At 37.9% G+C, this 25,731-nt stretch overlaps 2 protein-coding genes across 3 annotated transcripts in view; one reads left to right on the top strand and one right to left on the bottom strand.

Moving 5' to 3' along the window:
• The first annotated feature begins 555 nt into the window (after positions 1-555).
• On the top strand, positions 556-4,419 carry LOC110716657 (histone deacetylase 6-like). The gene is made up of 4 exons (XM_021895305.1): positions 556-692; positions 790-926; positions 3,605-3,730; positions 4,013-4,419. Exons 1-4 carry the CDS (start codon positions 648-650, stop codon positions 4,182-4,184), a joined length of 480 nt encoding a protein of 159 aa, XP_021750997.1. The 5' UTR covers positions 556-647; the 3' UTR covers positions 4,185-4,419.
• Positions 4,420-5,584: 1,165 nt separating this feature from the next.
• LOC110716656 (FAD-linked sulfhydryl oxidase ERV1-like) overlaps positions 5,585-25,731 on the bottom strand; it is a 33,929-nt gene continuing 13,782 nt past the window's right edge. The window contains exons 4-5 of one of the 2 annotated variants that reach the window (XM_021895304.1): positions 6,767-6,844; positions 5,585-6,347 (exon numbers count right to left, since the gene is read on the bottom strand). In XM_021895304.1, the coding sequence (XP_021750996.1) occupies positions 6,233-6,347; positions 6,767-6,844 (193 nt within the window). In that variant the 3' untranslated portion in view covers positions 5,585-6,232. The remainder of the gene's footprint in view (positions 6,348-6,766; positions 6,845-25,731) is intronic. The other variant, XM_021895303.1, reaches the window with a different exon arrangement.

The following is a 25,731-nucleotide window of genomic DNA, read 5'->3' as shown; positions in this document are numbered from 1 at the left end:
TAGTTTCAGCTTAGTAAAAATAAGTTCAATTAAATAAAATTAATTTCAATTTAGTAAAAATAATTTCAGTACGGTAAAAATAAATTTAGTTCAGTAAAATTCAGTTTTTTTTAAAGAAGAATTATAATAGAAAATCAGTAAAAATAATTCAGTTCAGCAAAAATAATTTTAGTTCAGTAAAATTAAATTAAGTTAATTAAAAATAATTTAAGTTTAGCAAATAAGATTTTGTTTCATTAAAAATAATTTTAGTTTAACAAAAATAAGGTAAAGTAAACGGGGCTTCTATTAGAAAAAAAAAAAAAAAAAAAAAGTAAACGGGGCTTAACTCCGTCACTATTACATGGGTTACTCAAGTGTGCACCTAAAACACGAGTTGAATTTTAAATCAATTAAAAATTTTAATTTCAGATAACATAATTCAATTCAACAAAAAAAATATTTTTAGTGAAAATCAAGCCTTAATTTTTAATCCAATCAATTTTTTTTATTAAACAGTAATCAAATAGTATAGGCCTTTTTTTTTTTTCAAGTGTAGGCCTTTTTTTTTTTTTTATTGGTTTTTTTTTTTTTTCAAGTACTCTTTTATTTGGCAGTAAAATCTGAAATTAAATTCCTACAGAGAGAGCGTTGTAGACGACATCAACATGGCTGGGGAAGCTTGTTCTTCATCATCAACTGCCATTCCAGAGGTATAATTTCACTCTTGAACAATTAATCATGCTTAATTTCTTGATTTATTTTCTGGGTTTTGAAATTTTGATGCTTCTTTGGGTATAAAACAATCAGCAATTCGAAGATGAAGAAGAGTTGCTGTTATATGGAGGTGGTTCTGGTTGGGTGGAGCCAAGAACATGGTGTGAGCATCTTCCTTCTTTGACTTCCGATCTTTCTCACATTCCCACCCCTGATACTTCCTGCTTCAGGTCTTTTTCTCTCTCTTTCGATGAATTATTACACTTTACTTTTAATTTTTGATTATTTTGAAAATTGCCCATCAATAAATTATTGGTGTTGTTATTGGTACTGGTTTAGGAATTTGGACAAAATCACGCGTAATTTGTGTTATGTACTGTATGTTTGGTTACTGTTTAATGTTTTTATTTATTTGAAATATTATTATACTCCGTATTTAGCTCTTAGGACTGCTTATATCATTAATAACGATGAGGCCTTAGGGATGGACAAGACGATACGATAGTAAAATTGGTAATTGAAAATGGTTGAGTTGATGGGTCATGGGTGATGTTTGTTATGTTAAATTGGGATTGACAAGTTAATGAAGATCGTTTTGAATAGCCAATGGTACCCAATGAGCTAGGAGCTACTAGTGCTCTGATAGGTGTTAGATTGGAATCAAAACAGTTTTATTGTTGTAAAAGACTAATATTAGAAGAGATGGGTAGCCATTGTGCATCCAAACTGTTTGACTTTTACTAAGGTAAGAGTAATATGTCTATCTTACTCTTTAATAATGTGATGTTGAACAGATGTATAATTGTTTTACTGTTATGTGGCTGTGATTGACTAATTGTGGTGTATTCATATGGTTCTTCTATGCATACGTTTGTTGCCGGAAAGGACATGTTATTTACAAAGATGAACACTGGATTAACTAGTAATAATGTCGGATGAATGCAGAGAAAATATTAAGAAGCTCATTTTGATTATGGCGAAGGGTTACGGTAGGCCTGTGACAACTAGTGTGAAACTTTGTCACATCACATGACATGAGCCACAGTGATTGGGAGTAAAACTAGGATGGGTGATCTCCTAGAAAGTCCTCGTGTTGGTTCATGTAGCTGATCCTACTTATGGGATTAAGGTGTTTAATCAAGCAAACAATCATTTTGAAATATCATATACCATTCCTTACTGAACTTGCCTTTCAAGTACCAATTTTACCTTCATGATAGGATCATTTTAGAGGCACTGCACTGTTGTATTTCAAAATAAAATGTTGTTCAAATAAGTTTATAAGGTCAATTTTTTGACTTAGAATAACATTTTGTATTTGTTATGATGAGACACCCTAAACATAATGACCATTCACTATAGATGATTGTGCAACAATATAAGTAACAACATAAGTATGTTTAAATGAGAAATTTAGTAGGGTAGGGAGAGTGAAAGATCAATATTCCTTGTTTGTATATGGAGTTGGGTAAGGGTGAGAAGAGAATGATTAAATACACTGTTAGGGTAATTATCTGTAACCTTACAAAGTATGATGTGGCAGTGAGCAAACACTTTTTTGTCACTTGTTAGTAAAGATAAAGTTCAGTCCTTTTGTGTTGTTTTTTTAATTTTATTTTCTATTATCTTCATGATTCTTTCATTTGATCATGAGAGTTGGGGTGTCTTTCCACCTTCCTTGATTAGGTCCCTCTACCTCTTATTTCCCTTCCTGAAAGTGTGTAACTGCCTTAGCCAATTTTGTCTCCTATTGGCAGGTATCAATGCAATGTGAAATTATTTGTGATTGATATTTTATTTTTTTTTTGTGCGCTTTCCATTCTAAGTACATTGGGATTTTTAATACTGTTACTACACTTTAGGGCTACTCTCTGCAGCGTCAGGACTTTATAGGGGTGTTCGTTGCAGACTGCTCTTGTAATCCATTGCTAGGTTATATATCTATAATATATCAACCAGAGGCTTGTCCTTACCTTAAAGTCTTTAACTATACTCAGCTATTGACATTCTTATTCTATTTTCCACATTTTTTTACTGATACTTGTGGCGCATGCCACCTGCCCTTCTGCTATGCACAAATAAGCTTTTAACTCTATTTGTGCCTTGGTGTTTAGCAGACTCACCTAATGTGTCATGCTGCTTAGTAATTTGATTGGTCTCAACATAATTAACACCTCTGTAGGATAATTGATTGGAATCTACAAGTTTTTTAAAGCGAACTTGGCATAACTTGAATCTTTAAAAATGTTTGTTTGTAGCAAATTTTTCCTTAGTATTTGTCTTTAGTGTGTTTGTGAGTTAATCTTAAAAAGCAGACCACAAGAAAGAGCTGTAAGTACAAAAAGGCCTTAAAGTATTTTTTTTAAGAAAGCTTTGAGTACTATACCTGCATAAAAATTAGATGTCAATGATGGAAGCTATTCTTTATTTGCTAGGTTCTCTATTTTGCTTTCTTTTCTAACTCCTTTCATTAACATCTTCCATCCATTGGATTTTGGGAAGCTTGCTGTTTGAGTTCAATCCTATTCATTCTGGCCTATGGTACTTCTGGCTAGCCTGATACCAAATAGGAAGTCCAATCCACAAGAAATTGATGCAACACTATTGCCTAGAGGCATTCATTTACTTGAATCAGACCTAATTTATGATGTTGTCTTCTGTGTTGTTTTACCTTTATCCCTTTCTAGATAAGTTTCTGTTAAGTTTACATTAATTTGATAATAGAAATTAATCTTACCCGTGCCTCTTCTATTGTTCTCTAGTTTGGTCTTGAGTCTATTTAATAGACATTTTGGTATTGAAGTGTATATATCAAGCTTTGTGCTGAAGTACAAATTTTTAGTTTGGTATTGAACCTTGTCCTAAAAATTCTTAGCAGCTGTTGACAGTTGTCGTTTCTGTTTTTAAGGTGTCATCACCCTGCTGAAAACTGGGTATGCTTGTTCTGTAAGGATGTCCTTTGTAGCCGATTCATAAATAAGCACATGCTTGAGCATTACGAGCAGAAAGGCCACTGTCTAGCCCTTAGCTACAGGTACTTCTTAGCATTTTCTCTATTCTTTTAGTCACCAAATTACTACATGTCAAATCATATGCATCAATGTCAACAAAATCTGCATAAACAAATATTTAAATTAAAACTGTAATTAAGATAACTTAAGTCTCACATTATTGCTTCTTGGAAGGCATTAATTCCTTTTCTTTTCCGTGTAAAATAATGTGATAATCTGGGCAGGCTGGGGATCAAGAGACAAAACATGGTTGAACTATTGGCAGCTAATTTTTCTGTTTGTGTTTTTATTTTTTTGCCCGACAGTGACTTGTCAGTTTGGTGTTTCACTTGTGATGCATACTTGGATGCTCAAGTCATTCAACAGTTGCGCATTGCATATGAAACTGCTTACTTACTGAAATTTGGAGAAGCTCCACCAGTTCGCACGATGGAATGCATGCTGTTGGAAGACACCGGGGCTGGCAGTTCATCCTAGGGTTCGGTTATACGTAATAATTCATAACATGGTAGAGTACTTTAAGCTAACAGAACACAGCAAGATTAGGGAGCTTCGTAGCTAGGTTGTGCTTAAATTGACCAGATGCTGAAACTTTCTAACTTAAAAATATTTAGGGATAGCTTGTTGTCAATGTTATATTAATTTTGATATTCTCTATTTCTCATTGTTGAAACTTTCTAGCTTATAAATTGTCATTGTTCATTTTTGTTTATTTCATTTAAGCAGACTTACTTAAACCTAAAAAAAGGATGGAAATTTCGTTTATTTTATTTTAACATACTTATCTAAAGCCTAATTATTTTTATTTTTTTTTTTTGAAATAATCTAAAGCCTAATTATTAAACATGGAATAATTTTGTTTTTCTTTTATGAATAACGGATAAATGGGGACCGCCATGATTTGTTTTTAGCATTTAGTTGTTTTGTAAGTTGAACTGTTTGTTAGGCAGTCATATATGACAGTTCGATGTTTCTTCATTATGCTGTTCAATCAAATGCCAAACTGCCCCATGAATAACAACATTGTGAATTGGACAATTGGTGCGAAAACTTATGAATTACGATTAATCCTTTTCAGTAACAGTATAAAACGATGTAATAGACTTTCAGAGTAGGGTGCACAAAAGTTTACCTAACATGAAAATAGCGGGTTTGCGTTGATCTTTTTTTAACCGATTAATTAAATGTGCTAACCCGAAATCGAGCCCAAGCGAGTCTCAATTGTGATAGTCTAACTAAACAAGTTCACATCTTAAGCATGTCTGCATATGTTATTACCCTCAAAGTCGAGTATCAAATATTAATTGATCAACCCAAAACAACCTGAATATTCTACTCTTGCTTTTTAAAAAAAAAACTCATGTACACCAAAATAATAAATGAATCACAATCAAGTCAAGTCAACCTAAACCCAAACTTATAACCAAGAGGCCAACTATGCCGGCTAGGTGTGTTAAGATCGAGCTAGATGGTTCATGGGTTGAGTAGGTGTGACACAAGATCGGCACAAGTAAGGGTCGAGGTGGGCCAAGTCCCGCGGCTGGGTCAAAAGAGGTGAATTCGACTTAGGACCTTCACATTTGGACTTCTAAATCCCCCCGCTCCCCTCTAAAAATAAAAGCAACCACATGTACCCTGGATCTTGATTTATGAGAAATGGTCGCTTGGCTTACTGTTTCTCCTTCCTCCCCTACCATGATCTACACCCTCAAAACACCATCGCCACCTCCTTTCCTCTCGCACGCCCTTGAAAGCCAGCCCCACTGACTTCAAAACCAACCCACATCCAACAACCCTCAAAAACCACCCATAAACCCCCCCCCCCCACCACCTCCCTATAAACCTATCCCCACACAAAAACCCAGCTGTTTTGGAGGTGGTTTTCCTGATTCAGGAAGTTTTAGAGGTGGTTGTGTGATATAGGGATGGTGTTTATGACAGTTTAGCAAAAGTGGTTGTGATTTTGTCGTTTATTGGTGGTTTAAGAATGTGATAGAACTGATAGTGATGGATTCATGAGGTGATAGTGGTGGTTTTAAAGTTCAGATGTGGTTTAAGGAGGTGGTAGTAGTGGTTTAAATCTGGTGGTTGAGGCAATTTTTGGTTTTGGAGATGGTAGTGGCAGTTAGCCAGTAAGGGCAGCTTTACACAAAAACTAACGGATTCATTAACGTCTATATAACAGCAAGGGTGCCACATGGTTCCTATATGGACCTGAGGGTACCACATGGAACCAAGATTGAAGGACTACAACATATTAAAGTAAATACCTCAAGGATACCATGTAGAAAAACCCTGCGGTTTTTTTAGTTATTTCCAAAACGAATAAGTTATTGGCACTTGTTTGCAAAATTTCCTTAGAATATAAAGTAACCCATTAAGTTGCATTTATGCAACTCAGAGGGACCAAATCGTTGTGTAGGGAAGAACTAGTTTCATCTCTTGTAACCTCAGAAATCCAAATAGTATATAAGAATCAGTCATACAAGATAATCTTGATATTAACAAAAGAAGATTGAATAGTCTCAGATGTCATCCCCAAAGGTTGTAGTTCCCTGTAAATCACACAGACGTTGCTCACAGTCCAGCTTGCCCCATCTAGCATCAACTCGCTCACAAGGGAATATGGGCTTGCTTAGGCTGTTGAACAAAATAAGATGAAAAGAATAGAATTAAAAGCACTTCTACAAAGTAATATGTCTTCTATTCAAAAGGATTAAGATTACCGTCACAAAATTCTAAAATTAGACTTTGAGTTTTATATTAAATTGGTCTTGAATAGTAGTTTCACATACGCTGTGATAAAGATTATTTAGTCATAGGCTTATAGCTAGTCAGTAATTAGAAATGCAATCGATACATAAGATTCAGCAATTAAGAAAAATAGTTTTTTGTATGTCATATTCAAGATCAGATTATCAATCAGCCTAATAGTATCAGAACCTGTAATCCTTTTAACAGCATATATCAGACGCTTAAAATTAGAAGTTTAGAACTACTCACAAGTTTACCAGCCTGCAAAAGAATATTTTGCCAAATTATACAAACACGTTTCTTACCTTCTGTTAACAACATTATGAACATGACATAGCCATTGAGAGAACTCAGCTTGAGATCCAGCTTGAACAGGATTTGCTCTGTTCCATAAAAAATTTAAATTACTCTGATAAAAAGAGAGAGAGAAAAATTGTTATACTTAGTTTGCTAGCAGAAGATGCAAATTGTAACCAGAATTTTACCACACATGATGTAATTGACAACAGATAACTAAATAAAATTGTCTGCATAAATGACAGTGAACGAGATTCTATAACCACATAATGTCTTAAGCAAGTAGGCAACCTTAAAACACAGTTGAAATTCTATAACGGCAACAATAGCTGAAAATCAAGTTGATGTTGTTAAATGTCTGGACCAGACACAGTTCTCTAAAGCTATAAACGAAACAGGTTAGTAAAAGGTCAGTTTGCAAACTCCCACAGTGAATTTTCAATTTAAAAGACATATACTACTTCGTATGAAATTATGATTTATAGCCTATAGGTCAATATTTAAATAAGAATCCTTGCAACAGATATAGCCTGCGGCTCACTGATATTCACAGTCCGGCCTTTTGTCATTACTAGTGCCAGTTTCTCTTTGCAATAACAATATGAACTCCTATTAAGCTCAGAGCTTTAATACTCCCTAACCTCCCAAATAAAAGTACTGTTTTATCCAAAAAAAATATCCTTAAATAAGTCTTATTTTACCTTATCCATTTCTTTATTCACTTTAAGGGCTTGTTCACATTTACTGAGCTGAACTGAACTGATTGGAGCTAAACTGAACTGAACTGATTGGAGCTGAACTGAATATTTTATGAGAGAAGACAATTAGGAGCTAAACTGAACTTGAACTGATTGGAGCTGAGCTGAACTGAATTGAAATTAAGCTGAAGTGAACAGAGCCTTAATCATGCAAACCCTACAATCTTATTTTTTTATTCACTTTTAATCAACCAAAATTCACTAACATTTATTCATCTTCAAAAAAACAAGTACAAAAGGCATATTTAAGCACAGAGTAATTGATTTGACACTATACATTATCTTTTGGTCGATGTAAATAATTCAGATACCATAGTTATAGCCTAGAATATTTTGTAATTATCTTAAGCCACTAATTATGCAACAGAATAGGCAAAAGCTAATTACAAAATATTCTAGGCTATAACTATGGTAACCGATATGTTTACATTGACCAAAAGATATATTATGACTAATATATCTTAACACACCCCCTTAGTCAAAGCGGGAGGCAGACGGACGCTTAGAATATCCTTAAAATACACGTGGTACGCATGGAATTAAAAAGCGGTCGTTCCGTTCTATAACGGCCGCTTTGTAACGGGTTTGGGACTTACCGTTCCGCAAAAAGCCGTTATATAACGGCGCATTGAAAATCACACCCAACTCGCCGCGACGGCCGTTACGTAACGGTAGAACGGCGTAACGGTAGAACGGCGTTATATAACCGTTCTATAATTGTAGCGGCCATTAAATGTAGAAACTCGATCCATATTCAGCCTAATTTCCAGATCTAAGGTTCGAAAATAAAACCCTAGATCTACTGATTAACAACTAGACTAGCCATAAAAGAAAGAAAGATATTGGGGCCTTTAGTCGTGGGAATTAGGCGAGCGGAAAGCAGTTTGTACTCCGGCCAAAATTCTTTCCCGGCGATGACTATTTGCAGGTCCTATTTTCTCTCTCCTCTCTGATACGGGCATGCGGCTGGCTTCCTTGCTTGTTTTCTCTTTTTTACCTTTTTACTTTTCTTATCACGTGCCCTTTTCTCAATTCTTTCTTTCTTTTTCTTTTATTTTTTATTTTAATGTTTTATTTGTGGTTTGAAGGGTTAGACTTTTCTTTCTGTTTGGACTTTGGAGTATTACAAAGTATACACTACACTTTGCTGACTGTAGCTTTTATTTTATTTGAGTGTAACATAAAATAAAGCTCAAATAATGGTAAAATAAATTTATAAATGCCATATCTCATATATTGGGTTGTATGTAAAGTAGTTTTGGCAATAATATTGTTTAAATAAATAAAAATGTATTTAAAAGCTCAAAAAAAGACTTATGTGAAGTTTTTGGAAAAAAATCACACCGCGAAATCCGCGAACCGTTCTATTTGACCGTTACAAGCCGCTTCCGCGACAACGCGTCCGTTTCCGCGACCGCGATTTTTTTTCTATGCATGGTAGTTCTTTCGTGAAAATGTCCGTAATTTGGTGCCTAGATGGAACATGTAGGACTCGAACTTCACCCCTAGCCACCTTCTCACGAACAAAAAAGTATGTCCATCTCGATATGTTTGGTACGTTGATGTTGTACCGGGTTACCCAAAAGGTAAATAGCACTCACATTGTTTCAATACACCAAAGTCGCCTTTTTGATTGGACAATGTAACTCTAACAAAAGATTTCGAATCCAACAAGCAAACGACATTGGCAACACCCCTCTACCAGTGCACTAGCCTTGGAAAGAGTAGCCTGGCGTTTAGATGACCAAGAGATCAAATTATCACCCAAAACTACACAATATCCAGAAGTAGATCGTCTCGTATCGGGACAACCACCCCAATCAGCATCAATATAGGATATAAGTGTAGAAATAGATGATGGATAAAGATGCAAACCATGCTCAAGAGTACTTTGTATGTACCGAATTATCCGCTTAAGAGCAAACATATGACAATCTCTCGGATCATGCACGTGTAAGCATACCTGTTGCACGGCGTAGAAAATATCCAGTCTTGTAAAAGTGAGGTACTGTAGTGCCCCGACAATATATCTCTTCTAGTCAATGTAAATAATTCGGTTACCATAGTTATAGCCTAAAATATTTTGTAATTAGCTTTTGCCTATTTTGTAGCATAATTAGTGGCTTAAGATAAGCTTTGTATTTTGTATATGAGAAAGCTCACGGATTATATTCCTTTATGGTATCAGAGCAGTCTAGGGCGTTTTGCGCTGCACCCTAATTGTTCCGCCCCTCTCTATTCTTCCTTTTCTTCTCTCATCTTCCTGTGGACAGCAGCCATGGCAGACTCTAAGAGTTCTTTCCATCCCGCTATGACTGTCACTAACATCAAAACTAGCATTCCCATTACCCTTGAAATGGAGAATGTTCAATACTCTACATGGGCGGAGCTTTTCAAAATTCATGCTCGTTCCCACAAGGTTCTCTCCACCATATTATTTCTCCAAAGAAGAAGGTCCCTACCCCTTCCACTAACGAGGAAAAAGAACTATGGTCGGTCTTAGATGCGGCTGTCCTCTCGTGGATTTATTCCACGATTTCTCATGACTTGTTGCAAACTACTATTGAACCTGACTCTACCGCAATGGAGGCTCGGGATGGTTGAGGGATATATTCCAAGACAACCAAAACTCAAGTGAAGTCACCCTTGAGCATGAATTTTCGAATACACAAATGGAGGACTTCCCGAATGCTTCAACGTACTGTGAGCGGCTTAAGAGCCTCTCCGATCAATTGAAAAATGAAGGGGCCTCGGTAATAACCGCCTTGTTCTCCAATTGGTCTCCGGTCTTACGAAACCATACAATGGTGTTGCTACCTTGATTAGACAAAGCAACCCTCTCCCTCAATTTTACCAAGCCCGATCGATGCTTACCTTGGAGGAGGCGTGCTTGGCAAAGCGAGCTACAACAACCTTGGCATCTACTATGGTGGCTGGTTCTTCGCGAGACGTAGAAAATGGGCATGATGGTTCGGGTATTGCTCGTGGGAAAAATAAAAACCATAAGAAAAATGGTGGTCGGAAGCAAAACGGTGGCGGTGGGAACCGCGGTGGTTCCGGAGCCGGTGGCGGCAGAGCACCGGCGATGCATGTCGTGGTGCCGGTCCAGGCAGCAGCAGCGGCAGTGGATGACTCCTCCTTGGGGACAGCAGCAGCAATGGTCGAGTCCTCCTTGGGGTTGGGTCAATGTTACAAGGGACACGATTCGATTTGAAACGTGGTACGAAAACGAATACGCGTAACGCTACCCGTGGTGAATCCGGTACGATTGAGTACGAAATAGTAAATTAATAAAAAAAATATAGGTGATTTTTGTTAATAGATTTTATATTAGAAATTAAAATAAATACAACTATATAACAACTCCTCCATAAAATATGTATTTAGGTGAGTGGATTGCTTAAAAATTAGAGTATATAAAATAAAAAGCCCAAGTTGCTCAATAAAAAAAAGGCCAAATAGAGGTTTAAGCCCATTCACCAATTGAAACAAAACCCTAGCCGTCACCCTAGTAAAATGTTACTGCTATATAAAACATGAGAGAGAAGAGAGAAAAAAGTCAAAAAATTTCAGAAATTAAATAAGCTAATGCACGTGAAAGAAGAAAGAGAGAATATTGCACTGAAACAACCCATTAGAAGTTGTAGGGGAAGAACAATCGTCTTTGATCAGCCACAACTAGGAGTCGCCACCTTCAGCGTTCTGGTTCGCGACCACTAGCGACTCAGGCCGCGTTTGTTCCGCGTTCCGGTTCGCACGAATCAGTTCATGATTCGTGGCACCGTACCGCGTTCCTTGTAATGTTGGGTGGGGGCCTCAATGGGCTGCTCCCCCTTGCCCTTACCTAACTCAAGGTTGGGCTCGTCCATAAGGCCCACCGAAACAACAATATGGTATCCTTGGACAAACGCCTCAACATGCTTATGCAGCTTCTCAACAATCGATGTCTTATGCTCCAACGGATATTGAATCGGCTATGCACACCATGACAGTGAGCCAACCCAATCCCTCGTGGTACATGGACACCGGTGCCACTTCTCACATGACATCCTCCAATGGTAATCTCTCGTCTTATTTTAATTTGAGCAATCATCATAATAGTATTGTTGTTGGTAATAGTCATACAATTCCTATTCGTGGTTGTAGTCATACTACTTTTTCATCCCCTAACCCACCTTTGTCTCTCTCTAATGTCCTTCATGTCCCTAAACTCAGTAAGAATCTAATCTCTGGTAGAAAGTTTACTACTGATAACTTTGTGTCCGTTGAGTTTGACCCTTATGGTTTTTCTATGAAGGATTAAAGGATTATCGGACAAGGATGCCAATAATAAGATGTGATAGCCAAGGAGATCTTTACCCACCCACTACCACTGTCTCACATTATTCTCCTTCAACCTTTATCGCTTTAGCATCAACCTTTTGGCACGATCGGTTGAGACATCCGGGTTCTTCAATTTTAAAGGCTCTTTGTAGTAAATAAAAGCATTGAATGTAATCAAACTCCTAGTTCTAGCGTTTGTCATTCTTGTGGACTTGGAAAACATGTCAAATTGCCTTTTATGTCTTCAAATTCTACTACTTATATGCCGTTTGATATTGTTCATAGTGATCTTTGGACATCTCCTATTTTGAGTTCATTGGGTCATCGTTATTATATGCTTGTATTAGATGATTTTTCTAAGTTTTTGTGGACATTCCCTTTAGCCAAAAAGTCGGATGTGTTTAATAAAATCTTAAATTTCCAAGCATTTATTCGTACCCAATTTGAATGGCCCATTAAAACGTTTCAATGTGACAATGGGAGGGAGTATGATAACGGTCCTTTTTGGGCATTATGTGAGTCTAATGGCATGTCTTTCTGTCTTTCATGTCCCCATACATCTCCACAAAATGGAAAGGCCAAGAGAAAAATTAGATCATTAACTAATATTATTCGCACCCTTCTTGCCCATGCATCTTTACCTCCGTCATTTTGGCACCATGCTTTACAAATGGCAACATATCTTCATGATATTCTTCCAAGTAAATTGCTTGAGTATAAGTCCCTTCTCCAAGTCCTTTACCAAAAGGAACCATCTTACTCTCACTTACGTGCTTTTGGGTGCTTATGTTACGCCTTGTTTCCATCCACCACCATTAACAAGCTACAACCTCGGTCTACACCTTATGTTTTTTTTGGGGTATCCACCGAATCATAGGGGTTACAAATGTTATGATTTATCCTCCAATAAAATCATAATGAGCCGGCATGTGATGTTTGATGAGAATATTTTTCAATTTGCTAAGTTGTATACCCCCCCCCCCCATGCGTATGACTTCTTAGATGGACTTAGCCCATATGTCATTCACCATTTCAACTCCTCTGGCAGCCCTCAACCGAATCAGCCCATGTCTCCCTCCTGTTAATGTTATCCGTTCTATGTGGATTTTTACTCATAAGGTGAAATCTAACGGTGATTTTAAGAGGCATAAAGCCCGTCTTGTAGGTGATGGCAAAACACAACAAGTTGGCATTGATTGTGGAGAGACTTTTAGTCCGGTGGTGAAACCGGCTACCGTTCGTATTGTTCTTAGCTTGGCTTTGTCTAATGCTTGGGCGATTCATCAACTTCATGTTAAAAATGCTTTTCTACATGGTGAGCTGAATGAGACAGTTTACATGCATCAACCTCTTAGGTTCCGTGATCGAACAAATCCTGATTATGTATTTATTGTGAAAGTCTTTATATGGTCTTAAACAGGCACCCCGAGCATGGTATAAGAGATTTGCAGATTTTGTTGCTTCTATTGGTTTTACTAATAGCAGTAGTGACAATTCTCTTTTTATCTATCGTATGGGGTCGAATGTGGCTTATTTGTTATTATATGTTTGATGACATAATTCTTACTGCTTCTAATGATGCTATGCGGTGTTCTATTATGTCTCTTCCTTGGCTCAGAGTTTGCTATGACGGACTTGAGTCCTTTAAATTATTTCCTCGACATTATTATGACTAGACACAAGGGTGGATTACTCTTGTCACAACAGAAATATGCGGAGCGTGCAAACCTTCGGCCACTCCGGTGGAGGTTAAGCCGAAGGTCAGTTCTTCGGGTACACCTTATGCAGATCCGACCTTGTATCGTAGTCTTGCTGGGGCACTACAGTACCTCACTTTTACGGCACCGGATATTTCCTACGCCGTGCAACAGGTATGCTTACACATGCATGATCAGAAAGATTGTCATATGTCTACTCTTAAGCGGATAATTCGGTACATACAAGGTACTCTTGAGCATGGTTTGCATCTTTATCCATCATCTATTTCTACACTTATATCCTATATTGATGCTGATTGGGGTGGTTGTCCCGAGAGGAGACGGCCTTCTTCTGGATATCGAGTATTTTTGGGTGATAATTTAATTTCTTGGTCATCTAAACGCTCTTTCCAAGTCTAGTGCAAAGGCATAATAACGGGGTGTTGCCAATGTCGTTTCTGAGTCTTGTTGGATTCGAAATCTTTTGTAAGGGTTACATTGTCTGATTAAAAAGGCAACTTTGTTGCATTGTGACAATGTGAGTGTTATTTACCTTTCGGGTAACCCAGTACAACATCAACGTACCAAACATATTGAGATGGACAACACTTTTTGTTCGTGAGAAGGTGGCTAGGGGTGAAGTTCGAGTCCTACATGTTAAATTGTGGACATTTTCACGAAAGGACTACCATGTGTGCTCTTCGAAGATTTTAAGGATAGTCTAAGCGTCCGTCCGCCTCCCGCTTTGACTAAGGGGGTGTGTTAAGATATATTAGTCATAATATATCTTTTCGTCAATGTAAATAATTCGATTAACGTAATTATAGCCTAGAATATTTTGTAATTAGCTTTTGCCTATTTTGTAGCATAATTAGTAGCTTAAGATAAGCTTTGTATTTTGTATATATTGGCTGTGAAATGCAATGAGAAAGCTCACGGATTATATTCCTTCAAAAATATATATAAAATAAAATTAAAAATAAAAAAAAATCCGTCCTTACCTTTGCATCAAGGGATGGAACTATAGCTACCCTTCTAGCGAAACATTTTTTGCAGTTAAAATTGCAATACTACAGTGATACGGTAGACACCTAAAAACGTCTCCCAAATTCAAACCCAACGAGGAACAATCTTTTATCGTCGTTACTGGATAAGTTGCGTATTGAATCTGCAGAGTTCTTAAAACCATAGCCTTAACCACTACATTTCATTTATTACGCCCAAACCAACCCAATATTCGCCTAAGTATCCATTTACTAGCCCAAACCTTTTTAATCTTTTTTTCTTTAATTAAGCCCAAACCATAAAACCATAAAACCCTAAAACCAGTATTCCAAAATTACGGAAATGGAACCTAAATATCCCGCATTTTGTGAAAATTAGATTTATTAATCAAACATTATTTTTCAAAATTGGAAAAGTACCGCATCACGACACATGTACCGTGACACATAACACTGTACCACAATACATTATTTTCCGGATTTCTTTTAAAACGCATTTTCTACGGGATATAATCTATACCGTGGAACGTCACAGGTACGTGACACAGTATCGTGTACCATCATACAGTACAATGTGCCGTGTCACGATACATTTCTTTTTTCGGTAGTTCTATTTTTTATCCTTTCAAACTTTTTCCCTCATTTTTGCATATAAATACGAGGCTTATTTACGAATTTCGAGGACAAACAGACACAATCGTCTCTTTTTATTTTCTCCCTAATGCTTACGCATTAAGCACGATTATCGTAACGTCACCAAACTTCCCCTAAGCACTCCTAGGAGTACATACTATACCCAAAGTTCTCTTCTGAATGAGGGTTTGGATCAAATCAACCCTACTTTTATTATTGTTTTTATTTAATTTAAATGCAATTTTTAATTATTATTTTCCTTAAAGTTACTAAGGTGTTAATTATTTTATAGTTGCAAGCAAACGCAATCAAAGTAAGACATTAAGCTCCTATTATTTTTATTATGTTACTAATGATTTTATCATGATTTTCATATATTAATCGTTATGCTTTATGGTTAAATTGCTTCCATTATTAATGTTTAATCCATTGTATTTTTAGATCACCTTTTGCATGTTTAAAAGGAATGTGTAATTGAAAATCACTACAAATAAGATAATTTAGACAACCGGATTAAATAACTTTTATTTTATTTGTTAATCAAAGTGATCACTAATATTTTGAATTATGTGTGCATTAATATTCAACTTATTTAGCATAATCTAGTTTGGAGCAAATTAAATCTTTGTTTGTATTCTTTTAAGATCGCAAGAATATATTTTTTACAATAAGAATCGAGTAGAGGCCAACTTCATGTCAATACGGTTGAAATTGACTTCTATGACTCAACTTCATACCTTCATACCATCATCTCAATCCTTCATTCGTGGTTCGTAACCAAATGGGGTTAGTAATATCATGGATTATAAATTGGGTGTAACCTTCATGGATAAAATCGTAGTTGCATTTTGTTTGGTCACTTTTTATGATTCCCTATAATGATCCGTGAAAGGTTTATAAGTTCGTTTAAAAACTTAGTAGCGTCTCCCTACTTTTTTGTCCCTTGTCGTATAATGTCAAATCTCACTTTCTATGATTGCCAAGCATTTCACAACATGTTTGCGTAGGTGTGCTTCGATTGACGCCTACATCTACAGCAAATTAACTTTCATTTAGTTTTATCACCATGTAATTATGAAGCTTTAGACCTCAGCACCAAACGCATAAGGCTACACACGACATTCTTAAAAATTTCCATTGATGCACATACATGACCAAACAATTATTAGCATTGGAAAGCCCCAACACCAAGATACATTAATAGGATCAATTCAAACATAATGCAAGTTCATTTCCTTATTGTATCATGCAATCAAACCTAAGTAGACAGCTTTGGGAACAAAGATACAAATGCCACATGTAACACCCCAATAATTTTCTCTTGAAAAAGCCTTAACGTTTGAACACGTGGCAGTAGCATGCCAGTAATTCTCTTGGAATTGTTCAGGTTATTCACAGGTTTTTAAGAGCCAATTATTGGGGTGTTACAAAGTGGTATCAGAGCCAGGTTAGATTTAATTACCACTAAAGCCAATTAGCTTAGTATGACTTAGATTTAATTACCACTAAAGCCAATTTGCACCCTCTGCACCTCACAGTCTATCTTGGCCTTGTATAAACTCAGCCAATCCATCCCCAGAATTACATCTAAGTCCCCTAGGTTAAACTCAATAAGATCTGATGGAAAGATAGCTTCTCCTATTTTCAAAGACAAGCCTTTGAATATTTTATTACAATGAACAAGTTTACCCGTAGGCACACTGACTGACACATCAACATGACTCGATTCAGTTAAGTTTAACTTGCGCATAACAGAAGTAGAAATGAAAGAATAAGCTGCTTCAAAGTCAAATAGAGTGTTGACAGAGACAGATTGGATAGAAAAAGTACCAATAACTACATCCGAGGACCTCTCAGCTTCTCCCTTGCTCATCACAGACAAGCGGCCGGGAGTGTTGTTTCTTGCCTAGTAACCATTGTTGTTGCCTGAGTTGTTGTTGTTGTCGTTGCCAGACTTGTTGTTGGTGCTACCATTCTCAAACTTCCCATTTCCCCTGGTTGTTGAAGTTGTTAGGCCTCTGCTGGGTGTTCCGGTGTTCCCACCATTTCCCTGTTGTTTCTGCTTGGTGTGACACTCATACTCCCTGTGCCCCCTTTTGTTGCAAAACCGGCAGGTCACCGAATTCCCATCACAGTCTCTCTCAGGGTGATTCCTCCTACACCTCTTATAGTGGTAGGTTCTCTCTCCATTGTTTTGTTAGCATTGGAAGAACTGCTAACATTTTGGTTACCCCTATCAAATGGGTTCCCAATCCTAGGCCTCTTAAAGTTACTCATGTTCTCAGATTTCCTTAAGTCCTTCCTTTTCTCCCCAGCCTTAGCTATCGCACTAGCACTCCTAGTATTTAGATGGTACAGATGTGCAGCTCTCTCATAAACCTTGTCAAGGGTTTTAAAAACTTTTCCGGCTAGGCCCTGTTGTAACTCGTCAGTCAATCCATGCTCAAACCTCTGAGCCTTCAGTTCTTCAGTTGGTACTACCTCAGGAGCAAACCTAGAAAGGATCATAAACTTATTATAATACTCAGAGATCGACATATCTCCCATTGCCAGGCTTATAAACTCCTGTGCCTTCTGTTTCTTCAGGAACGGAGGGTAAAACTTTTCCCTCGAGGAGGTCTTAAACGCTTCCCACCCAAAGTTAGGTTTGGCCCTAACGGTCACAGCATTGTCTCTCCACCGGATATCAGCTTAGTCCTTAAGGTACATAGCGGCCTGGTCCACTTTCATACCCTCAGGAAGAGTGCCACGAATAGCTTGTCAAACTCTCGAATCTAGTTTTCTAGGAAACTGGGCCAACTTCTTAAACATCTCAGCTTGGGGGTCGACTTGGTCTCCCCTGTTTTGGTTCAGAATTTCAACCAACAAACGAATAGCATCAGCTAAGGCAGCGTTCTCAGCCATTCTACCTCTACACCTGAAATAAAATAAATATGCACTCCATTTTAAATGAAACCCAAATACTATTCGCACATATTCATTGAATCACAATATTACATTTGTCACATAAATTGGTTCAAAAGGGTACCTTGAGATTGCACCCCCTTGTCCCAAGCAAAACCACACAATAAAAACACGATTCATACGCAGGATTAAATGAAGTTAAGAAAATAATTTCCCCATCCCGCGACACTCTTACTAAGTTTAATCATAGACAAAGAAATTCTCCCCAAAAAATTATATGATCACAAAATTCAAAGTCTTTGTGAGCGTCATTTTGTGATCATATAATATTTGGGGAGAATTTCTTTGTCTATGATTAAACTTAGTAAGAGTGTCGCGGGATGGGGAAATTATTTTCTTAACTTCATTTAATCCTGCGTATGAATCGTGTTTTTATTGTGTGGTTTTGCTTGGGACAAGGGGGTGCAATCTCAAGGTACCCTTTTGAACCAATTTATGTGACAAATGTAATATTGTGATTCAATGAATATGTGCGAATAGTATTTGGGTTTCATTTAAAATGGAGTGCATATTTATTTTATTTCAGGTGTAGAGGTAGAATGGCTGAGAACGCTGCCTTAGTTGATGCTATTCGTTTGTTGGCTGAATTCTGAACCAAAACAGGGGAGACCAAGTCGACCCCCAAGCTGAGATGTTTAAGAAGTTGGCCCAGTTTCCTAGAAAACTAGATTCGAGAGTTTGACAAGCTATTCGTGGCACTCTTCCTGAGGGTATGAAAGTGGACCAGGCCGCTATGTACCTTAAGGACTAAGCTGATATCCGGTGGAGAGACAATGCTGTGACCGTTAGGGCCAAACCTAACTTTGGGTGGGAAGCGTTTAAGACCTCCTCGAGGGAAAAGTTTTACCCTCCGTTCCTGAAGAAACAGAAGGCACAGGAGTTTATAAGCCTGGCAATGGGAGATATGTCGATCTCTGAGTATTATAATAAGTTTATGATCCTTTCTAGGTTTGCTCCTGAGGTAGTACCAACTGAAGAACTGAAGGCTCAGAGGTTTGAGCATGGATTGACTGACGAGTTACAACAGGGCCTAGCCGGAAAAGTTTTTAAAACCCTTGACAAGGTTTATGAGAGAGCTGCACATCTGTACCATCTAAATACTAGGAGTGCTAGTGCGATAGCTAAGGCTGGGGAGAAAAGGAAGGACTTAAGGAAATCTGAGAACAAGAGTAACTTTAAGAGGCCTAGGATTGGGAACCCATTTGATAGGGGTAACCAAAATGTTAGCAGTTCTTCCAATGCTAACAAAACAATGGAGAGAGAACCTACCACTATAAGAGGTGTAGGAGGAATCACCCTGGGAGAGACTGTGATGGGAATTTGGTGACCTGCCGGTTCTGCAACAAAAGGGGGCACAGGGAGTATGAGTGTTACACCAAGCAGAAACAACAGGGAAATGGTGGGAACACCCAGCAGAGGCCTAACAACTTCAACAACCAGGGAAATAGGGGAAATGGTCAGAATGGGAAGTTTGGGAATGGTAGCACCAACAACAACAAGTCTGGCAACAGCAACAACAACAATGGTTACCAGGCAAGAAACAACACTCCCGACCGCTTGTCTGTGATGAGCAAGGGAGAAGCTAAGAGGTCCTCGGATGTAGTTACTGGTACTTTTTCTATCCAATCTGTCTCTGTCAACACTCTATTTGGCTCTGGAGCAGCTTATTCTTTCATTTCTACTTCTGTTGTGCGCAAGTTAAACTTAATTGAATCGAGTCATGTTGATGTGTCAGTCAGTCTGCCTACGGGCAAACTTGTTCATTGTAATAAAATATTCAAAGGCTTGCCTTTGAAAATAGGAGAAGCTATCTTTCCATCAGATCTTATTGAGTTTAACCTAGGGGACTTAGTTCTGGGGATGGATTGGCTGAGTTTATACAAGGCCAAGATAGACTGTGAGATGCAGAGGGTGCAACTGAGTGATCCTTTGGGTAAGACAGTGTCCTATAGACGGTTAGGGAAGCCTAAGGGTTTTGGGATCATTTCTGCTATGAAGGTGAAGAAGCTGGTGAATAAGGGATGTCCATTGTACTTTTGTAGTGTTCAAGATTTGAGTATGAGTGAGAGTAGACGGATGGAGGATGTACCCATTGTGAATGAGTTTTTAGATGTCTTTCAAGAAGAGATTTCGAGAATGCCACCTAAGAGGGAAGTTGAGTTTACCATTGACTTAGTTCTAGGAGCTACACCTATCTCAAAATCACCTTATAGAATGACACCAGCTGAGATGAGTGAACTAAAGGCACAATCGCAGGAGTTGTTAGACAAGGGGTTCATTAGGCCCTGTGCTCCCCGCACTTGTGTTATTTGTGAAAAAGAAAGATGGAAGTTTGAGGCTATGTATTGATTACAGAGAGTTGAATAATGTGACTGTGAAGAATAAGTACCCTCTACCTAGGATAGATGACTTGTTTGACGAGCTGAAGGGGGCAAGTGTGTTTTCGAAGATTGACTTGAGGTCGGGGTACCATCAATTGAAGGTTGCAGATAAAGACATTCTAAAAACAGCCTTTAGAACTCGGTATGGACATTACGAGTTTACGGTCATGCCTTTTGGGTTAACCAGTGCACTTGATGAACCGAGTGTTTCATGAGTAGTACTTGGACAAGTTTGTAGTCGTGTTCATTGATGACATTTTGGTGTATTCGAGGAATGAGGAAGAACATGCTGAGCACTTGAGAACTACCCTTGAAACTCTTAGGAAGAATAAGCTCTATGCTAAGTTTTCTAAGTGTGAGTTCTGGTTGGAGAAAGTTGCATTTTTGGGGCATTACATTTCGAAGGAGGGTGTGTCCGTGGATCCTGCGAAGATCAAGGCGGTGAGTGAGTGGCCTACACCTAAGAATGTGACTGATGTTTGTATTTTCTTGGGGTTAGCTGGATATTATAGAAGGTTTGTTAAGGATTTTTCGAGGATAGCCAGACCCATGACTACCCTTATGAAGAAGCAGAGCAAGTTTGAGTGGAACGAGAGTTGTGAATCAGCTTTTCAAACCCTCAAAGGGCGATTGACCACTGCACCCTGGTAATACCTGATGGGAGGGAAGGATTCGAAGTGTATAGTGATGCCTCGAAGCATGGTCTAGGGTGTGTCCTACAGCAGAATGGAAAGGTGATCGCGTATGCATTGAGACAACTGAAGAAACATGAAGTCAACTACCTTACCCATGACTTGGAGCTTGCAGCTGTTGTGTTCGCTTTGAAGATTTGGAGGCACTACCTTTATGGTGTTTCTTGTAAGATCTTCACGGACCATAAGAGTCTAAAGTACATCTTCACCCAAGATCATTTGAATATGCGGCAACGTCGATGGTTAGAGTTTCTTACAGACTACCTGTCCACATCCAGTATCATGAGGGAAAGGCGAATGTTGTTGCAGATGCCCTTAGCAAAAGGTCAAGCCATGATGTCAATGCTTTAATTGTGGCCAATGAGTTGTGTGAGGATATGAGAAGATTAAACCTTGAGGTTGTTAATCAAGGAGAGTTAGAGGGGTTGCTGAGTGCCCTCACAATCCAACCATCCATATTTGAGGAGATTATAGTGAAGCAATCGGAAGATGAGTCATTGCAGAAAATCAAAGATCGAGTAACTAGTGGTGCAGAGACTGAATTCAAGATTCATGAAGCCGGGAGTCTGAGATACGAGGAGAGATGGTGCATACCACAGAAGTGCGAAGAGATAAAAAGAAAAATCATGGAGGAGTGCCATAATACACCATATTCAGTTCACCCTAGGGGAGATAAGTTGTATAAGGATCTGAAAGAATTCTATTGGTGGCCGAATATGAAGAGAGAGGTTGCCGAATTCGTATCAAAGTGTCTGATGTGCCAAAAGGTGAAGATAGACCACAAAAGACCCATGGGAAAGGTGCAACCATTAGAAATACCAGGTTGGAAGTGGGATTCCATATCCATGGACTTTGTGACAGGCTTACCAAAAACTCGTACTGGGAATGACACGATTTGGGTGATTGTGGACAAACTTACTAAGTCAGCGATGTTCATTCCTATCAAAGAGACCGGAAAAAGGAGCTAGCAAGTGTCTATGTTAAGAATGTAGTTCGGTTGCACGGAGTTCCCAAGGACATAGTGTCAGATAGAAACCTTTCTATCAAAGTTTTGGCAAAAAGTGCAAGAGAACCTTGGAACAGCATTGAAGATGAGTATTGCCTTTCACCACAGATGGTCAGAGAGAACAAACCAAACCATGGAAGATATGTTACGAGCTTGTGCTTTAGATTTCCAAGGGAATTGGGAGGATCGCCTACCTTTGATCGAATTCTCCTACAATAACAGTTACCATGCAAGCATCAAGATGGCACCATTTGAAGCATTGTATGGAAGGAAGTGCAGAAGCCTAGTTTTTTGGAATGACTACAGTGAACGAATAACCTTGGGAACAGATTTCATTGAGGATATGGTGAGCAAGGTGAGACTAATCCAGTCGCGTATTAACGCAGCACAAGATAAACAGAAGAGTTATGCCGACTTGAAGAGGAGGGATGATGAGTTTAGTGTTGGGGACAAGGTCTTTCTAAAGGTTTCTCCAACAAAAGGTGTGATGCGATTCGGCAAGAAAGGGAAGCTTAGTGCAAAATATGTGGGTCCGTATGAAATTCTCCAGCGTGTGGGAAAAGTGGCTTACAAATTGGCTTTGCCATGGAGTTCGAGAAAATGCATGATGTGTTCCACATTTCCCAATTGAAGAATTATGTGCCTAATGAAACCCATGTTTTGCAGCGAGAGACTATTCAACTAGATGAGTCTCTAACTTATGAAGAAAGACCGGTCAAGATACTAGATCACAAGGTGCATAGTACTAGAACCAAAGATGTGAAGATAGTGAGTGTACTTTGGTCGAACCAGGAGTACGAACAGGCTAGGGAGGCCGAGGAAGAGATGAGAAACAAGTATCCCGAGTTGTTTGACGAGGTGAGTTACGAGGGCGTAACTCTTTTCTTTTGAGGGGGGTAGAATGCGATGTAAATTCGCGCTTTTACCTCAATTATACCATTTATTGCTTGAATTTTCGTGTTTTTGGTTATCATTATGCACTATTATTGCGATTAAATACAATGCCAAGTATGAGTTCATTGAGTACAAAGTTCAGTTTGTTAAGTATACTTGTTAAGGAGCAAGCAATTTACAGCAGTACAAAACATAAAAGTTTGAACAGTTTTGGGAGAAATTATGATTTTTGGGTTAAGTTTTAAGGGCGAAACTTCTTTTAAGAGGGGTAGATTGTAATCCCCATATTTTTCTAATATAATTATTTATTATTTTTACAATATTTTAATTTTAATTTTATGGTATGAATTATTTTGATGTAAAAGTAATAAGATTTTCATTATTAGTAAACTAAAACTATTAAGTTTTAATTTAAATCATAAGTCTTTTTAAGTTAGTAGTCCAATGCTTAAATTCTACTCAAGCCCAAAACACACAATTCCTACTCCTAATAAAATTAGGAAACTAAAGCCCAAATAAAAATACAAAAACCCTCACCTCTTTCTCCTCTCTACTACGTGAAACAGGAAGAAGAAAAAAAAAAAAAACCCTCACCTTCTTTCTCCTTCTCTGCTATTCACGACTTCACAAGTAAAAAAAAAAAAAAAGGGAGAAGCTTTGAATTGCGCAGCACCACCGAAACCACAGCCACCACCGCCAACCGCACCTCCGGCCACCGACGGACCAGCCGCCCCCCTGCAGTTCGCACTCCTTCTTCCTCCCTTGTAATCACTTCTTTTATTTTGTTATTTTGATTTAAAGCTTCAATTTTTATTTGATTTCAATTCTAAATTATTGTTATTATGGTTTGATAGTATGTTTAAATTATAAAAGATTATAAATTTATGAGTTTTAGCATGTTTAAATTATTATATAAAATTTCAGATTATATATGATGTATAATTTAGGGTTTAAACATTCATTTTTCATGTTTTAGGGCTTGAAAACGTGCTAATCAAGTTATCTAATTATACTATATTTAAATTTTGTTAAAGTATAATTATTTTGATCATATATAAATTTTCAGATTATTAAAGTTTCGATTTTTATAAGCAAGCTATGTTAATTTCATGTTTTTATGTTTCTAAGCCTACAAAATAATTATTAGGAAAAATACACTTTAATAATCCTAACTATGGGGCATTTACCTACAACAATCCCAACTACGGTTTATTTTTTAACAATCCTAACTATGACCTGAGTTTGCCTCCAACAGACCCAACCGGTCAACACCAAGTCAACGACTTGTTGTAGCAGGTAACTAATACACGTGTCAACACGTGATTGGTCTAAAATAAAAAAAAATAAAAATAAATAAAAAATAAAAAAAAAAAACAAAAACCCTTAACAGCCACCACCGTGAAACCCAAGGGCCAAACCATAGCCCATCGGAAACAGCTGGCCACCTCCCCTAACCCCTGAAAACAGCCGGGCGGCCTGCTCTAACCCCAGAAACCGGCGCTGGAGTTGGTTGCGGCGTTCGTGTTGATTATTGGGTGGTGGAGTTGCGGCGAACCTATTTAATATCGGGTGGTGGAGGTTGCGTCGCGGAGGGAGGGGTTGGTTTCATGTTGCTGCTGCGATTGGTGGGTAGAAATTGATGTAAAATGTGGTTAGTGGAGGTCGAATTGATTTTTCGAGGATCGTGGTTTTGGGTTTGATGCGACTACTGCTGCTGTTGTTGCTACGATTGTTGCTGCTGTTGTTGCGGCGACCAGGCGGCGACGCGAGTCGTTTGGGGTTGGTGTGGGGTGGACTGTGGTTGGTGGTTGGTGGGGGTTGGGAGGGCCTCCTGGTGGTTTTATTTAAATCGATTTTTCGGCGAAGGAGTTGGAAGGGAGGAGAGTGGTTTAGGGGGTTGGGGTCGATCGGGGGTGTATGTTTCGAGGGTAGGGAGGGCCGACCGGCCATTTTCGGGAGGCTAGGGAGGTGGTCGGCCGGTTCCGATTGGCTGTGGGTGGCTGGGAACGGCGGTGGTTGGCTGGGTTGGTTGAATTCAATTTCTGTTTTTTTTTCTTTGTTTTTTGTTTTTTTTGTTTTGTTTTTTTTTTTTAAATTAAGCCAATCATGTGTTGACATGTGGCATTTAAAAAACAAAAAAAAAATACCCTTTTAACAGGTAGCCGGTTTTTAGGACTGTTGGAGGAAAACTGATCTAATAGTTAAGATTGTTAAAAAATAAACTTTAGCTGGGATTGTTTGTAGGTAAATCGCCCATAGTTGGGATTATTAAAGTGAATTTTTCCTAATTATTATGGGTATTTTATGATTAAAAAAGCTTTGAACTTTAAATTCTAACCTTAAAAATAATTTTCAGATTTCATACTTTTTATTTTGAAGCCTCTAATTACATTGAATTGATATATTTTTGGGTTTTTAACACACTAACTTGCTATATAATGATTATTTCAAGTAATTATGCTCATGGGGTTATTTTATATATGTAAACCAAATTTTCAAATTTATTTACTTACTTTAAAGTTGTTGTAATTTGATATTAAACACTATATTTTCGTAATTTTAACATATAAACTTATTGTTGGGATGTTATATTATTAACTTTGACTATTGGGGACAATTTA

Source organism: Chenopodium quinoa, unplaced genomic scaffold (genome assembly GCF_001683475.1).
Source record: "Chenopodium quinoa cultivar QQ74 unplaced genomic scaffold, ASM168347v1, whole genome shotgun sequence".
Lineage (NCBI taxonomy): Eukaryota > Viridiplantae > Streptophyta > Magnoliopsida > Caryophyllales > Amaranthaceae > Chenopodium > Chenopodium quinoa.
This window is presented reverse-complemented; position numbering and strand designations above follow the sequence as displayed.